The sequence below is a fragment of the Pipistrellus kuhlii genome, unplaced genomic scaffold, assembly GCF_014108245.1.
Source record: "Pipistrellus kuhlii isolate mPipKuh1 unplaced genomic scaffold, mPipKuh1.p scaffold_m20_p_12, whole genome shotgun sequence".
Lineage (NCBI taxonomy): Eukaryota > Metazoa > Chordata > Mammalia > Chiroptera > Vespertilionidae > Pipistrellus > Pipistrellus kuhlii.
The window spans coordinates 21641280-21659780 of record NW_023425427.1 but is presented as its reverse complement, the minus strand read 5'-3'; the positions used below and the strand labels follow the sequence as shown (position 1 = coordinate 21659780).

General features: G+C 45.5%; 1 protein-coding gene across 2 annotated transcripts in view; it reads right to left on the bottom strand.

The window, feature by feature from the left end:
• Window positions 1–18501, bottom strand: part of FRMD3 (FERM domain containing 3) — a 212853-nt gene that overhangs the window by 24975 nt on the left and 169377 nt on the right. For both annotated transcript variants that reach the window (XM_036433683.2, XM_036433684.2), the window contains exons 11-13: window positions 17177–17251; window positions 16792–16860; window positions 14802–14926 (exon numbers count right to left, since the gene is read on the bottom strand). In XM_036433683.2, coding sequence (XP_036289576.1) covers window positions 14802–14926; window positions 16792–16860; window positions 17177–17251 — 269 coding nt within the window. The remainder of the gene's footprint in view (window positions 1–14801; window positions 14927–16791; window positions 16861–17176; window positions 17252–18501) is intronic.

Below are 18501 nucleotides of genomic sequence, written 5' to 3'. Positions count from 1 at the left end.
TAATAAAAATTTTCTTTTTCTTTACTGACAAAATAAAGCATTGCATTCATGGCAGTCAGCTGAAATTCTTCATTATTATGCTTCACTATGGGAAAATAACTTAGCATTTCTGGAAAGAAGTATAGAAAAATATGTTGAGTGTGATATTCTTTGCCCAGAAATTTCACTTTTAGGAATTTATCCTAAGGAAATAATTAGAAATGTTGACAAAAAAATTTGGACAAATACGTTCAGAGTATCATTTCTTACAACAACAACAACAAAAAGTAAAATAAATAAATCAATTTAAATTTCCAGTGGGAAAATTGTTAAATACATGTGACAGAATATTGTACATTATTAAAATTTATATTTAGGAGTTTAATGATGTTGCAATATATTGATAAGTAAAAATAGTTTATATGAGCAATATGACCTATCCTATATGACAATGTACAATATGGACAGGACTATTTATAATAATAGAAGAGTAATATGCTAATTAGAGCAGACAGCCAAATGAACTTCTGGATGTCCTTCTGGACAATCTTCCGAATGAAGCTGGGACTACGAGGGCTGAGGCAAGCCACCATGGACGTGAGGGCTGAGCCCCTTTCAAGATTTACTAGAAATCTTGCAAGGGGAGAAGGGTGCAGCCAGCCGTGCACTGAGAGCTGAGGACACTTCTGGGGACATCACAGGGGACAACCCTCCCCTCACATAGGTTATCCCTTCCAGATGCAGTATGGCCTTCCTACTCTCATGGGTTAGGTCAATTTCCAAACCTAAAACTTGAAAATACCCCTAAGTTTTCACAAAATCTTCAACCTTTAGCAATTCCCCTTGTGATCTAGTTTTGAGCAGAATCCCTATGTGGAGCAAAGCCCTTACTAGTTACTGACAGTGGTTCTTAAAGAACTACTGAAAACCTTTAGGATGCTAAAGAACAAGCCAGGAAATCCTTGTCCTAGATGAATCAATGACTGACAGTAACATAGATGGAGCATTTCAAAGATTAACCAGGGCTCATCTGCACAACAGTGGGCCTGAGCTCAGACAATGAGAAAGTCTCCCTTTGCCTGATAGGTCTCTATGCTTAGCATCATGTTGAAGCAACATGTTATCTGACAACCTACTCTAAACAAACAACAGACCTTCCAAAACAAATAGAAAATAAAAATAAAAAACCTGAAGCAAAATCACAACCATTCTTTTTCACCAAAGATTTACTCCATTAATTCTCCAGCTTAAAATCTCACCATAGTTTTAAAATGTCTCCTTTTATGAATCACCAGTCATGATGTTTTGCATTTCAGACATTTTAAATGTTTCCCTCTCTTGGTCTGTCCTCACTCTTTAATGCTACTTTTCAGAGATCCCCAAATAGGTTCTTCCCTTTCTTCTGGGGACTTTCTGCTTTTGTTTTGAGAAAAAGAAAACCTAACGGGACCAGCCATTCCCCCTGCCTAACCCTAACTCTGCCCAAAGGTGTGGCTACATTTCAAGAGAAGGAAAGGGATGCAGAGATGTGGAGCCAAAGCAAAGATTCTGAGATACTGCACAGAGAGGATTGTGCTTGTTTCAGGCACTATGCTCAAAAGAACCATGTCAACAGCACAGCATTCAGACGCCCATGGCTACTCTTCCCGTTAGATTCGTCTGTTCGGAGGTCAGGAATGCATGTCTCGGCAGTGGCAAGAGGCTAGAGAGCAGAGGATGTGTGAAGAAAGGAATCAATTTTCCATAGTGAAATGCCAGAAACACTGATAAATCGAGCAGAAGGCAAAGAGAAGGGAGTTCAGGGAGAAATGCCATTCGCAGGTCTGAATTCCATGTCTACTTCTGTGACAAACTTCCTGACAGATTTGGAGAAAGCAACAAGCTGGCCTCCGTTTTATGGGTGGCTTGGAGCTACTGGACAACCTGGAGCCCTGGTGCAATTGTAAAGTGGAGACAATACCCCTCTCAAGGTTGCTATGACCAGAAAAGGAGATCGTGCATATTGATTGTCTATCGTAGTGTCGGTTCCTAGGCGATACACTAGAACTTACTAAGCAGTTGTACAAAGCAAGGGTTAAAGCATTGGCGCTGAGTCTCCTCCTGGCAGTGCTCAGCCATTTTCCCCCTGATGAGTGCTCATTCCTTCCTCTCCTTTAACTAAAGGGAAAGATAGTGAAGATTTTAAATAGTCTCTTTTATCTTCCTTCTGTCAACCATCTGTCCCCTCATATTTCTAGTTACTTCTCCCCAAATAGTAGGGAAGCAGTACTGCTGATTGTCAAGTTTGCCTGATAGCCCTGTAACCTTGAGAAAGTTACATAAGCCTGTTGTAATGCAGTTTTCTGTCTGGAAAACAATGATATCGGCTGCTATGTAACTGGATGGCTGATATGTAACAAATACTTATTAACTGCTAGCTATTTTCATCTATCATGAATATCCTATATATTTTATTAGCTGTTTTGATAACAGTTCACAGGAATAGTGGATTCAGCCATTAGTTGAAATAGTTAAAAGAGACTCAATGAAATTTTAGCTAACTTCTAACTCCAATTAGAAAGATAGAAAATTATTACATGAAATATTCTTTGCAATAAATTTAGACTGTAAATACCCATTATTAAGAGACCCTGGGACTAACACGTTTCTTTGAGAACTTTTAAAGTATTTTAAATATCATAAAATATGATATAACTATCTTAATACTATATTTGCGAAATGACAAGTATATTCTTAGGTGTATAGCAAGGAGAAACAGAGGCAGTTCTCAACACTACTAAGTGACAGGACTAGGACCAGACAGCCAAGTGGTCAGTCATCCATATAATTCAATTTCCTGACTTGTGAGACAAAGAAATGCTCCTAAGTCTCAAATTACGATAACCTTCCTGCTATTATCCCTCTTATCAGATGAGCACTCACTGAGTATTTCCTACTGTGACATGAGAACCCGGCTTGGTAGGCCAGCATTGCCATATGGTGGTGGGAGAAAGGCCAGCGCAAACCCTCTGGAGAATTACAGTCGCAGACAGAACAGAAATCAAACAGCGGAGCTAGGATCTCCCACCACCCAAGGACTCTAGCTGCAGAGCATTTTGGCATAAGTGCGCATCCAGCTGTATTCCTGAGAGTCCCATACACTGATAAGTGTGGCGTCTCTAACTAGGCAGCCAATGTGTGCTGGGAGATTGGAGGAGGGCATAGTCTGGCAGGGCCTCTCTGTCTGCTCCTGCTGCCCATGATTATATCTAAATAGGCAGGAAAACCCAGACACAGAATGTCATGGAAGGAGACCATCAGACACTGCTCTGTGCTTACCATCTGCCTCCCTGTCTCCTGTCCCTGGCTCTTTTCATCCCAACCTTTCAGTGTCAATATCTTTGAAAATCTTAGATTGTTGTTATTATCATTATTATTGTTATTACTTTAAAAGAATCATCCATGCCACATAGGAAAGTTGGGGGGGAACTACCTATAGTTAGAAAAGTGGTGAAGGAGATCCCAGTAGTCCCTCAAAACACAGCAGCCCAGAGAAAACTGCTGTTGACATTTGTTCTTTCTTAGCAGACCTGCAGAAGCTTTCAGTGGGGTGCAACTATACTTAAAATATTTTCAAGTTGGTGAGCCCTAGAGAAGCCAACAATTGAGTATGAAATTTTAATACCACAGCCTAAAAATACCAAAGTGTTGCTCTACCGGAGCAGTGGCTGCCAGGCTGGGAGCGGCCAGGCCCGGAGCAGCCGGGTCGGGTGCATCTAGGCCCAGAGCAGCAGCTGCCAGGCTGGGAGTGGCCAGGCCCGGAACAGCCGGGCCCAAAGCAGCCAGGTTGGGTGCGGCCAGGCCCAGAGCAGCAGCAGCCAAGCCCGGAGCAGCCAGGTCGGGAGTGGCAGTGGCCAGACCCGGAGCAGCTGGTTGTGGAACGGACCAGAGCAACAGAGGCCAGGCCGGGAGCAGCCAGGCCTGGAACAGCTCGCTCCTCGCCTAACCCCGCCCCAAGGCTGCCTCTCAGACATGGCTGGAAACTTTTGTGGGAACTTGAGGGTCTGCTGAATCAAGTGATGAAGGCTTAGATCTGGATGTGTTGAGTTAGTATAGCGCTGGGGTGTTGATCTGTGAGTGCCTTGTGTGGGGCCTGGATGAGGTTGGTTGAACTATTTGGAAATGTCTTTTGTTTGAAGTGTATCTTTGGGCATGTGGAGGTATTAATGATATGAGAAAATGCTAAGTAACTGATTTACTATCTTAAAAGGGATTTACTATTGTGGAAAGGGAGGGAGGAAGAGACTGAACATAAACTGTGCACCTATGGATGAGGACAATGGGGGATGGGAAGAGGGCGGAGGGTGGGGTGGGAACCTGGTGGAGGGGGGAAGAAATGAGGAACCTTTGTAATAATATGAACAATAAAGATTGATTAAAAAAAAAAGTGTTGCTCTATATATCCTAGGTGATACTTTGAACTCAACACTTAAATACTGAATTTTTTCTTTAGGGTCTGCCTTTCTGAGTGCCTTTTATCAAGGTCTGAGCAAGCCTCAGTTTGCCTCTACTGCCCTCTACCCTCCTCTCCAACACAGTGCTCACAATGGGCTGCTCTGGAAGCTCCACCAGGAGTCAGCTGAGCCAGTTTACCAACTGGATGACAGTCCTTCATTCATCCAGTAGACACCCCTGTGAGCCCCTTCAGAGTGCTGAGTGCTGGCCTAGACCCTGGATCACAGCTGAGCACAAGCTCAGTGGTCTTTCCACATTGCTGCCTTGTTTCTCTCTACACACCAGTGAGGAGCAAGCTTTACTGTTTTCCAAACACAGTAAGATAATTTAAAACATTAGTCAATGGGCTTCTCCCTCCACCCCTGCCCACAAAATTCCCGGTGGCTTTTTCTTGATCCTCAACCCAGAGACCAAATCTAACTCACCCAACAATAAAGCCATGACCACAAATACTTGGTCATTAATTCCACAGGCCATTATTCCAAGACAAAGACCTCTGACACCTGCAAACTGGACAAAAGAATCCATATTCTGAGAAAAAAAGAATTGGGCCGGGACCGGTTTGGCTCAGTGGATAGAGCATCGGCCTGCAGACTGAAAGGTCCCGGGTTCAATTCCGGTCAAGGGCATGTACCTTGGTTGCAGGTATATCCCCAGTAGGGGGTATGCAAGAGGCAGCTGATCAATGATTCTCTCGCATTGATGTTTCTAACTCTCTATCCCTCTCTCTTCCTCTCTGTGAAAAATCAATAAAAATATATTTTAAAAAGAAAAAGAAAAAAAGAATTGGAAGGGCACAAGGAGGGGAGAGGGAGAGAGAAGAGACCTCAACCTCCAAGAATCAAGTAGTTCCATTGACAGCGCTAAAAAGCCTCCTGGGAGTCATTACCCAACAGGCCACTCATAGACTGCCGTTCCTCTCTGGTTTATTTACTATAAGAGACACTCTTATTCCCTGACCCAAGGCCTCTTAAATCCCTATGAATACAGACAGGACCTGAATACCTACAGTTACCTTCGCTGTAGGGTGTTAGTACCACGAAGGAAAACCACCCATAGCTGTCCACAGATGAACCAGCTGAAAATCTCCCACAGAGGTTGGACAGGGTCTAGGAACTTCACAACTAGAATGCATTCTTCTTCAGAAACATGCATGCGGAAATCCCTTGGAGTAAAACTTAAATTGTCTCGCTGACCAAGGCTACTTATAATTCAGATTCTTCCTTCCATAAATCAAAGTGCTTTCGCTCTATCCTCATTGAACCTAGGGCTTAAATATTCCCTGATGTCATGTGACTTGGAGACACCAAAGCAATCTGCTGAGAGTGCAGGTGCCATTGTATCCATAAGTTTCCTCAGAAAAAATGATGAAACGCTGTCCTTACTGGCTCCACTTAGAACAGCCTCTTTTGCTCTGTGCTTACTATTCTCGACCAAGACTCTATTTCCTTTGTCTCTATGCAGGATGGATTTGCTTTTCCATCACTTCTACTTTATTATTTCACTCCCTCCAGGCACAAGACACCATTACAGTTAAACCATTTTTCTCTGACTAAAGGAAATTAAATTGGGCTGTATTAATAAATGAAGCTCTATTTTTTTCTCCATTATTTCCCAACAGTTTTGCTTATGGTTTGAAGAAACAGGCATCTGTGTCTCCCTGTGGAAAAAGCCAGGCCCTCCTGGAACTCTCAGGGCTGGGAAAGAGTCTGCTCTGGGGAGGGACAGAACAGGGCCCCAGGAGACCCAAGACAGAGACAGACAGGGGATCCAGGTAGGCTGTCCATCAGCAGAGCAGGGCCTGGCCTCAGGGACTGGGTATGGGTCAGGTGCCTGGCCAAGCCCCAGGGAGAAGGGCTGGCCCTCAAGGTCCCAAGGGTGTTGAGTATCAGAGGCACCTCTGAGGCAGAGACTCGGGAAAGAGGGCCAGGCTGGGTAGAGGACCAAAAGAAGACAGGACAGAGCTAGAAAAAGAGCAGGACCAGCAGCCTGGGCCAGAGGGCGGGGCTTCAGCTTAGCTCCCTTCCAGGTAAGGGAAGGATTGGTCCTAGAGTCTGGAATGGGGCTGAGCCTATATTTAGAGGCCAAATTGTGTAGCCGTTTGGGTAGAGGGGCCAGGCAGGGACTAACAAGCCCGTGTTCCAGGGGATGCTGTTACTTTTAAATGTGCGTACTCTTATAATTAACAGCAAAGTCCAGACTATGCTCAGATTATCTGGTGGGTCATCCTGAAAACCCCATCTCCTTCTCTTTCAGCCAAAGCATATGCCCATTTGCACATTTCCTATGCTTTAGTGGAGGTTTGGGGTTTTCAAAAGTTCTACATTGGACTTGACTTCTAAGAGAAGATGTTAAAGGTGGTGAGGCTCTTTCAAGTGGGGGAAAACATTTATTTTACATTCCCTTTTTGCTAGCTGCAATTAGTTTTCAGTTTTATGCTAGAAATTTGCAACTCACAAAAAAAGAAAAGAAAAATGTAACTCTGCTTTTACAGATCATTGTGCCGCATGCTTCCTGTTTCATTAGCCACACTTAAATATGGGATGTCCACAGCTTTTTCCCTCCAAGGTACTAATGAAAAGCACATATTTAAGAACAGCAGCCATTTGGGGGAAGAATTATTAAAGAACAGTCAGAGTGGGGAGGAAACTTAGAAATCATCACATCTTGTTTTATGAAAAGAGGAAATAACATTCGGGCCATGTCAGTGTCCAGCACGTGCCAGATCAGTCATGTTTATCAAGGGAATGAATGGATGAAGCCCTCTCACTCTGTCCAATGCTCCTCCTTCCACCCGAGAATCCCCATAAAGGTGGTGGTGCGTGTTCACTCAGCACGTGGAGTCCGGGCCCATGTGCACTGGGCCTCAGGGCCACCACAGAGCACGTCAGTGAGAGTGACACAGCACCTACCAAACAGCTTGGCAAACCCCAGCCCGTGCTTGGGTGACTCAACCTGGTGGCTTACCAGCGTGAAACACCAAAAGCATGTAAAATGGCATGCCACCGCCGTAACTAGAGCCAATAGCTCTCACCTCTATTTTAGGAATCTGGAGCTTTGGCATAAACAGGGATTTCAGAGCTTCAAAAACATGTCCTGCCTTTTCTTGTGTCCACTGGTCTGTAAGATCCAGAGAAGATTATCCAAACACGTTGGGGGGGGGGGGAGGTAGAAGGGGGAGCTTGGGTGGAGCAGTTTTCTCATACTTGTAAATAAATGCATACTTATTTGTAAATTAGATACAAGATACATGTGCAGCTGTCTTCATACACAAGGGTGGGCAAAAGTAGACTTACAGTTATGAGTATGAGATGCAGTTTATTCTTGTATTATTACCTATTAATTATTGTACTGTTTCTATTATAACTATAAACCTACTCTTTCCCACCCATGTTATGCTTATTATGAAACCTGCACAAGAGAAATCTGATGAGGGGTACAAGTAAACCACTAATAGAAGTCTGAACAGTTTGCTCCTCCAGCCCAGGGGGACATGATGTTACTGCTCCTCCCCGCCCCCCATGCACATGCTCCTCTCTCTGGAAGCCATGCCTCTGGGGCCTCAGATTCACCATCAGCCTAACCAAACGGCAGGCTGCACCCCTCTGTCGATGGCCTGGGCTGTGCACCCCAAGGACACCCCAGCCTCCAGCCTGTGCCAACTGACTACGCCTCTTTCCTGAGCCCTGCCCATTGAGTATGAGTGTACCCAAGAGTGGGACACACACCCAGCACTGATTTCCACTGGCACCACGTCCTGGCAGGAGAGAGAGGAGGGAAGGACATGCTCCTCGCCCCTGCCTCATTAGAAGCCCGGATACCACCCAGAACATGTACTTAACACTCACCGCCAGCCCACCAACAAAAGCACTAGAAAACAGAGCCCCGATGCTTCCTGGGCAGCGCATCTAAAATCCAGAACATTCTAGCTTCTGCTTCCTAACAGCAGTGGTTTATACATTCTCGCTTTTCCTCTCCCGCGGTCCCTAGGGGCTGTGGTGAGTGTGTTGGCTTGTCCAAGTGCCAAGCACCGTCCAAATGCCCCGCTGCAGGCTGCACCTTGGCTATCACAGCTGCTCCTGCTGACGCCACCCCCTGGCTCGCACCCCACCCTCAAGGACAGCCACAGGATTACTTCATGGGACACTAGCTGACTTTTTTTTTTCCTGCCCCTGCCATATCCCTTAAAGCCATTCATCATGAACACTGGCATGCAGCAGGGAAGAGCCAACCTGAGCAGGAGCGGTGATGTGGGGTGTATTATACCACACTGAACTGTGTTCGTCAGGAAGACAAAGAGCCTTACCATAGACCAGAAGTAATTAGAACTAGGCCGAGGATGAGCCGTTCCTTATTTAAGAAATTCAGCTTTAAAATCAGAGTGTGATTCCCACAAGGGAGCGAGGCTTCCCCCATGAGGCCCGCTTCCCCGAGGCTGGCTCTCCTAGGAACTGCTTGGCGGGCACACGCTGTCCACAGCCTCTCGCCGCCCGTTCCAAGGGGAGGTGACCCTGTCCACTGTGTTGCAAGTTTCCGAGGAGCCGCTGGGTCCTGGCCTCTGTGACGATGACCAACGGCTCAAACGCTGCCCAGAACACGCAGGAGCTCTTCTCACTGAGCCACAGAGGTCCCCTGTGTTTATAGAAATCAGCTCAGCTTTTGAGAATCCATGTGATGTAGTTGAAAGATAAATGCAGTTCCTTAGATACTGGCTCGGTGTTAGTGAGGAGGGGTGAACCTTTTTAGCGGTTTGATGTCATACATGGGCCAGGGGTATGAATTCCTGAGTTAGAGCATCTGCAACATCCCCTCTAACCCTCAAAAGCTAGGAAAGGTATTCCTGACCCCAGGCCCCCATTCTCACTGGAGGAGCTGTAGCCCTGGAACCTAACCCTGACATTCAGCAAAAGCATCAAAGAGTTTAGAGCTAGAGAGCCTTGGAGTGCTGCTCAAGCTCAGTTTTCTCGTTCTCTAGATGAGGAATATAAGGCTCCCAGAGGTAGTTGTGGTTGCCAGCTGCCTGATGAGGAGCTGAGACCAGAGTTTTCAGTTCCCCCAGGCCAGGGCCTGAAAACAGAAACAGCAGTGACCTGAAGATGCTGCACTGACAAGGGCATACTCTTTTCCATAGAGGAGCAACTGATGGCAATTAGCCAACTGCAGAATTGAAATGGCAAACTATTGGCAACTTATGATGTAAAATTCAAATTCTTGCAAGATGATGTGCACTTACATTGCATCAGGAACAACATTTATTTTTTCTACAGTAGTCCAAATACTTAAATTTCAAAGATCTCTTTCAACTGATGAAACTTCTTATGAGTAATCAGCAGCAAATACGAGACACCAAACTCCAAAGATGAAACAAATTCAAAAGAAAAACACAAAAATGATAATAAGCTTTGAAGAGCCTGCAAACACTATAAAAGGTGAATTTGCAGCGCTTGCTCGAGCCTTTAACAAGTCTCCCTCCTCCTCCATCCCCCCACCCCCACCCCTGTTGCTCTTGGACTCTCTTACCCTAGAGCAGTGGTTGGCAAACAGCAGTTCACAAGCCACATGTGGCTCAGGAGCTGTGGTTTGCCACTCTGTTGACTAATGAGTTTGCTGACCACTGCCCTAGAGGAACTGCAGACCCAAACTATTGCCAGTGGATGGAATAATGAATTCTGAATTTTGACTCTACTAATCTGATGCCACAGCTATAAGTAAAACCAGAAGCTGTCCCCTGCCTTGTGGAGGCTCTTAGCTCCTACAGGAGCAGGTTCTGCTGCTGGATGTCTGTTGGCCATGGGAGACTGGCCACTAAATGGAAAAGGTCAGGGGAGCAGTGATAAAATGATGCTTAGCACAAAGCTTTGTCCGAGTACCTTCTAATTCAGGATATTATACCCTTTGTCTGCCTTTGCATTAAATTATTGAACTACAGTAGCTTCAATGTTAAGCAAAGAAAGCAGGAATCTTCAAAGTTGTACACACAGGACAAGAATGATCACATTAAAATGCATAGCACAGGAAACTGCTAACATTAACAATGATTTGTCTCTAGGAGGGGGAACAATCTGGAAGGGGATATTTTTCTGCTTATTGACATTTATTTTGTATTTTCCAAAATTTCTAGAAGATGAGACACTTACTTCATAATAAGAAAACACAAACAAGTAGCAATCACAAACCCTGTGGCAGGGACAAGTGCAATTAGAGCTGGAGCTCATTGCTTGGTGAGTCTCCACAGGATTCATTAACAGGTCCTACTGTTTGATGCAACATAACATAAAGGAAATTCCAAAAAAAACCAGTGCATTGCTCCTAAAGCACATCCTGGCATAGCCTGAGCCAGAGGGAAGAGAGATGCCTTAGAACGAGGGAAAATGGCAGGAAACAGAGACACTGGAATAATAATTAAAAAAAAAAAAAGAGGGTAAATCTGAGTCCTGGCCATGGGAACTCCACAAAGGGAGAAACAGGGAGGAGAATTTTCATATCAGATAAGCCTTAAGGAGACCAGAGGGGAGCAGAGTGGGCAACGGAATTCACAACCAGGGTCACCATAGCAGCCTTGGGCCGTTGGACTTCACAGTGATGGGACTGGAACAACTGTGTAGTATGTGAAAGGCTCTGCCTGGAATGAAGCGGAAAGGCCCTCGCTAGGGAAAACGCAGTTGGCCCCACAGACCACCTGTTCCGTGTTGGGATGGAGTGAGGGGGGATCAAGAGTAAGGCATGCTTGATGGATGATGACAATACTCTTTTTATATGCTCAAAATGTCCTCACAGGTTCACATATAGACTTTCTAGAATATCAGTGACATCCCACCTTAAGCTCCTAGGGCCAAACACTCCTTTAAGCACTCCCACTGCTCTCCCACACACAGAGAGCCCAACCTATGACACACCCATGCTCCAACATTTACAGGGACAGTGCTAAAGAGTGGTTTGGGAGAGTTAGCTTTATCACCCTCCCTACTTAACATCTATTCTTTGATATAGACATTTTCTCAATCATAGGCAAATGCAGCTTCAAGCCATCCTCTACCCAACCCCACTGCCATCCCCAAGACACTGCTTTCTAGAAATTCTTGTGTCTCCACTATATCGCCAGGAATGTGTCAACATTTTCAACTCTTAGTTTTATCTACCAAGGGGAAGAGCTGGTGTCCTGCCTGTTTAGTTCTGCCAGCCTGTGCCACTGCTCTGGTAGACAAGATGATCTTCCAAGGGCGTCAGTAATCTCTACGTACCAAGTCTCGTGTGATTAATTTCATTCTCCTCTACCATGATCCAGCATTTTTCCATAGTGAAAAATATACTCCGCCAACAAAACATGCAAATATTTTGCTATCTACACTTATGAAGACCCTACTCCATTTTATATGTGGACTTATTCAGGTAAATGACTCCTAAAAATGTCATGTTCATCCAGAACAATTCCCACGCTCTAAATGTTTTTCTTCTCCCAAATCTTTCAAAAGCTCTAAGTGGCTATTTTCAAGCAGTTTGCCATTCTCATCCCAAGTTCACAGCACTCATCTAATCAGATCCTGTAACTGAGCAACTTAGAGTTGGCACTGAAAAGTTTCTCGTTGCTTAGTGGTGCCTAGGAACTGATTTTGTTTTTTTCTGTATAGGAGACAGCCAACTTCACAGCTAATCCTCCAGCTGTCATATGGGTGAAAGGGGTAACACGTTCTCCCAGAATGCCACTGGGCTCCTCTGGGCAATCACGCCCTGCCCAGCTGTCTTTGAAAAACTTGAAGTTCTGGGAAAAACAGAAGAATCTTGTCAGACAAATGGGTGGATGTGACGCTGCAGAGATGCCACCACCAGGGCACTCATGTGGTGCTGGGCAGAAGGGCCTTCCATGACTTTGCAGAGGTGGGGCCTCCAAGGGTCAGGGTCAGATGTTCTTTCTTGTCCCAGGGTGATGTGTTGTTGTTTTTTTAAAATTCCTAATCAGACAACTCCTTTAATAGGATTCACACTGCCAACCTCAACCTGTTTATGGATCCAGTAACCAAAATGTGTCATTTGAAATTCCCCCAAACAAGAATCTGAACCTCTAGGTCAAGATGGGGAACAGAGATGGCAAAGGTGAGCAATGCTGTCCATGTTTGACGCTCAGTGAGGCAATGCACAGGACCTAACTAGAGATATTTCTGCTCTCTAAACAAAATCAGTTTTGCCACTGGCTCCACATGTGATGCTGACTTAAACCTTCCTGGGTCTCAAGTGTCTCATCATTAAAAAGGTTGACATCTTTTTACTCTGAAAGCTGGGAGACAAGGGCAAAACCTGGGCAGGAGCCACAGGCTGCATACCTGCCCTGTAATCGGTGACCCTGCCCTGACAGGCCTGAAGCTTATTAGCTTGAATCCCCCACTTCCTTCCCAGGCCCCCCTCTCCCTGCTTCAGTTCAGCTCTTGTTGATCTATTGTCTGGCTTACAGCAATGGTTCCAGCACCATCTCTGTGCCCCCAACCCAGTGATTCTCAACCAGGGAGCATTTTTGTTACTCAGGAACATCTACAGTAGCAATACATGGAGGCACTTTTGGTTGTCAAGACTGATGGGATACTACTGGCATCTACTGGGTGAAGCCAGGGGTACTGCTAAACATTGGACAATGCACCAGCAAACCCCCAACAAAGAATTATGCAGCTCAAAAGGTCAATACTTGTGAGATTAAAAAATAAATCCAGGCATACCCACCTCTCATCTACCATCTGCCACCACGTGATACAAAATACAATTCCAATCTGATCTTTCCATGCTTGAAATCCTCCAGTGCCCTCAGGTCAAAGTCTAAAGCCTCCTACAAATCATGGTCTGGCCCTTTCCTAGCCTTGTGCCACACCTGAAATTGTTCCCCTAATCCTGTGGTCAACAAACTGTGGCTTGTGAGCCACATGCGGCTCTTTGGCCCCTTGAGTGTGGCTCTTCCACAAAATACCATGGCCTGGGTGAATCTATTTTGAAGAAGTAGCATTAGAAGAAGGTTAAATTTAAAAAAAATTTTGGCTCTCAAAAGAAATTTCAATTGTTATACTGTTGATATTTGGCTCTGTTGACTAATGTCTTTGCCTACCACTACCCTAATCCCTCTTCCCCAAGCCACATGAGCAACCAACACAGGTGGACCAGACCTCCCACAATTCCTTCTGCCTCTCAGTCTCACCCATTCATTCCTCTGCCCATCAATTCTATGTCAGACATTCTAATAGGACTAAAAGGGAACTCAAAAAAAAAAAAAAAAAAAAAAAAAAAAAAAAAAAAAGCTTTAATGGTTAGAGTTTTGTTTTTGTTTTTTTCCAGGAAAAGATTGATGAATTATCTCTCCTCAAGTCTATTTGCATCCAATTCTATTATGAACTAAAAAGTTTTCCCCATGAAATAATTCTTGATATTAAGCTGTAGGTAAAGGAGATCTTTTGGGGACACAGTGACCTGCTCTTTTGAAACTTCCCAGGATCCAGATTTTAAATGATATGTCTCTCTCACATCTCTCTCTCTCTCTCTCTCTCTCTCTCTCTCACTCACACACACACACACACACACACACACACACACAATATAAATTAATTCAATAAATAAATAACTCATCTAATTCTTTTGTGTGTGTTTTTAAAGGAAATTAATAGGAGAGATTTGTCTCACAAATACCAGCAGCAAACAAATATGGTGAGATTATTTCTGGAATTAAGTTTCTAAAAGCACAAAATAAGAGGCCTAGAAGCACTTATCTGATAGTCTTTTAAAAATATAACAACGTTTGGGTTGAAGTAGAGTCTACATATTTTAGCTTATATCAAAGCTGTCAGATAAGGACTTGTGGAAAAAGGAATAAAAGGCTGGAGAAATATGAAACAGAAAGGGGATAACCAGTGTGGGGATACTTGTGATAAACCTTTATACTATACCCACTAATGCAATTGTGATTATAGTCAAAAACTTCACCATCCAATAGAGTTTTCAGCAATGATGAAAATGTTCTGAGTCTGTGCTGTCCAAGATGGTAGCCATTAGCTACCATCTTGGACAGCACAGACAGCACAGAGCATTAGAAATCTAGCTACCATGGCTAAGAAACTGAGTTTTTAATTTTAACTTCGTTTCAAATAGTTTTGTACCAATGAAATCTCTCCAGAAGAAATTAAAAGAACTCTCAATACAATGCAGTCTCCCAGCTGCAAACAGCTTATCTACCAAAAGCACAGATTCTAACTCACTCCAACCCTCACCCCAACCATTACCCAACGTACCCAGAGGTGGGCCTCGCTCCCTCCTCCAGAGTGAGCCTCGAACGGTGGCCTCTGGAAAGGCGTACTTACCCTCACCCGGAGGAAGGTCCTCTTCCTGCTCGCTGGGGGCAGGCAGCAAGGGCTGCAGGGGCTCCATGTTAATAATGAGCTGTTTGTTCAAGGAGTGGGAACTGCGGCTCTGGGTAATGTTGGTTCTGAGAATAGACAAGCCAGATAGAGTTGGTTTCCATTGCAAACACCAGCCCTCCATCCCAGTCGGCTATGCACATCCCAGCTGGGAACTGCCTCTGGAGTCACAATGGGTTGGGCTAGTGAAAGACAGTGTAACACTCAAGACACATAGCCCTTTTTATCCTTAAGGCCCTGACAAAGTGTCCATGTGTCCTAATGTATTTCCCCATGTGTCATCAGACTTGAGCATGCTAGGACTAGGTAACAACACAGAAAGATATCAAAAAGATATGGGAGGCAGGTGTCCCTAGACTAGGCACAGAAAAATGAATAAAGGGCATGGCTCAAACTAATTTAATAACCGCCAAAAACAAAAACAAAACCTCTACAGGCAGGTGGCATAGATGTTCCATAGCTACAAGCTATTGTGTCACTGGACATCCAATTTTTTCTTTTTTTTTAGTATATTTTATTGTTTTTTTACAGAGAGGAAGGGAGAGGGAAAGAGTTAGAAACATAGATGAGAGAGAAATATCGATCAGCTGCCTCCTGCACATAGTAGGGATGTGCCCGCAGCCAAGATACTTCTGCCCTTGACTGGAATAAAACCTGGGACCCTTCAGTCTGTAGGCTGATGCTCTATCCACTGAGCAAAACCAGTTAGGACTGGACATCCAATGTTTCATATTAATGTTTAACATCCCCATTGAAATTCATGCCCCAGTCACCAACCAGCCACAGAATGCAGTTCTGTTTCCCTTTCTCCTGTGCCAGTGGTTGTGACAGGCAGCAGATGGCAGGGCAACCATGCAGATGTCTCATCAAGACTACTGGCTGGAAGCTGGGAAGCCCATTTGCACTGCCTGCTGCAGAGGACCTGCTGTCTAGCCTGACAGAGAGGGAGGTAGGGCACGTATGGTGGTGCTTAAGCACCTTTCCACTCCCCATGTTCCCTGTCAAAACCAAAACCAGCCCAGCCAGAGAATCAGGAGGTCATGGTTGGATTCCCAGTCAGGGCACATGCATAGCTTGTGGGCTTAGTCTTTAGTAGGAAGCTTGCAAGAAGCAGGTGATCAATGATTCTCTCTCTACATTGATGTTTCTATCCCTGTGCCCCTCTTCCTTTCTCTCACTGAAATCAGTGAAAAACAAAACAAACCAAAAAACCCATCCTTCAAATATGATATCAAATGTCTCCTTCCCCTAACACACTCCGGGATTGGCCTCACAACACACACTTTCTGCTTCTCTGTTCACTGGACTCTCCCTTTTACAACCCACCACGTTGGTCACTTCTGACTCTGTGATTATGCTTGTACACATCAGAATGAGCCTCACCTTGATAAACAACATCAGGGCAGAGAGTTCCCTATCCATTCGCCTTACAGCACCTTGATGGGCACCCTGAAGGGTGTTCAAGTTTGAAACAACTGCAATCCTGGCTTAACATAACTGCCATCTCAGACTGACCAGAGTGTCTATCCCAGGCCAGTTGATGGGACTGCCTGATACCTCAGAAGGTGTTTCCATTGGGAGTGGGGGATGAGGCATCAGGGAAGATAAGGGCCCAGCCAGGAGATGACACAGCCTTGCCTCACATGCATCCTGCTTATTCATGTTGACACTCAAAGGTCAAGTTAAGCCAATGACTCTCCACAGAGCAAATAACTCAAAACAGAACCCAGCTGTGCTCTTGCCATGGCCTAGCCAAGTCTGTCTGAGAGGGATTCCAGGGCAGTGAGAGCACCATGCCTGGAACCAGGGCCAAAACACAGCATAGGGCCTGGCAGCAGAGCCCTTACACCCTTCTTGTCACTTGGCAAAGCCGGTGTTTAAATCCCTCTGTCCATAACAGAAGCCTCCCGAGGGCTGGGGAGCACCCACTCACCTGTGCACCTCTGGAGGTTCCCTCTGGATTCTGGAACTCGCCTCCACCACCTCTTTGGCAACCTTTCCGCTGCAAAAGACAAAACACCTGTCTCTGCACAGGCACTCAGCATGGGAGGCAAGGGCTATGAGTATGCATTTTCTTTAAACTTCACAACCTCAACTGCCTGGCCCAGCTCTAGGAGCCCCCACCTTCTCTCCCTCCACACGGGGAAGTCACTATGACATTGGAGAGTGCCCATGAGCATAAAAGACGAGTGAAGTGGAAAAGGGGAACTGAAACAGGGGCATAAGCCCAAGTGAACTGATTTATAAGCAAAACATCCAAATGCCAATGCCTGCCCCCACACCAACCCCATCATCAAAACGAAGTCCTGGGGACCCACCTGTATCGGAATCTACTTCCTTTAAAAAAGATCTTGCTGCTGGACACAGTCTTGATCTGACTGGACTTGGCATACCTTTAAGAGAAAGCAAAGCAGTGGCAGTGACATTGGGAAGCCCAAGTAGGACACATTTGACATGAAGTGTAGCTATGGGATACTTTGACTGCCAGGAAGAAATACACTTTACGGTGTGATTCGACACGTGCACGCACACACACAAACATGAAGGAAAAGATTCACAGAAGAACTGACAACTCTCACAGTATTTGCAAGCTGATCTTTTCTGTTCTCTCTTCATTCTTGTTAAATGTTGGTGATCACACACACACACACACACACACACACACACACAAACACACACCTGCAGCACCTCCTAGTTAAGCAGGACCTGGCCTTAGGCTGTCTCTGTTAGGGATTTGTGTCCTTATCCTCAAAACAAGAGAAAACTTTAGTTACAGTCTTTGGCCAAAAAAAACTTCTCCCTCCACCTCTGCAGACAGCCTCAGCCAGTTTCAAAGGATGAGCAGGGAGAGCGAGGTGGACAGCAGAGGGGATGCAGACCTGCAGAGGGGGCTCCTGTCAAGGCAGAGCCCTGACAACATGAAGTAGAAGCCCCCAGGATAGATAAGACCAAGTGAGAGCTACACCCCAGACCTAACACCTGGAACAGACCTGCTGGCTGCTGGTCAGGGCAGGGTGACAGCCACACCTGGTAAAGAGGAGAAAAGTCTCCAGGAGGCTGGCTTAATGGAAAATGTCCTGCTGAGCCTCTTCCTCATGTGAGGACACACCTGCTCTGGGCCCCTCTGCCTCCTCCATCCCTAAAGAACTGTGGGTGGCCTGGCATTTTTCCAGTGGCCTGAGAAAAGGGCCATCACCACCTCTCTCTCCCTGTCTTCTCAGCAGGATTGTTGCTCCCAAGTCTTCAGCAGTAGAGGGAAGAGAAACTTTTAAAGAGCGACTGTGTTTTGTTTTGTTTTTTTTCTCATTGATTTTGTTGCTGCTGTTAGTGTTTACCTAGGCTCTTAGTCTGCTAAAAAGATCAAGAGCCTTCACTGGAGTATCTGAAATTCAAACTCAGCTCTGTGCCCAGATATAGAGGACACCAAGCCTCCAGGTGTGGCAGGCACAACAGCTCCAGCCACCCTGCTCTGGAGAGAGGTGGGGGCCCTGCTTTCCACTGGTTCAGCCTCAGCTCCCACCATCCCAGGTCCCTCAGCGAGGTCGCCGCCTTCTCCTTATACCCAGACAGGTGGGAGGCCGCTGTGCTGCATGGTACATAAACCCTCAAAGTGCTTCGAGAAAACAGGTCAAAAGACACATTT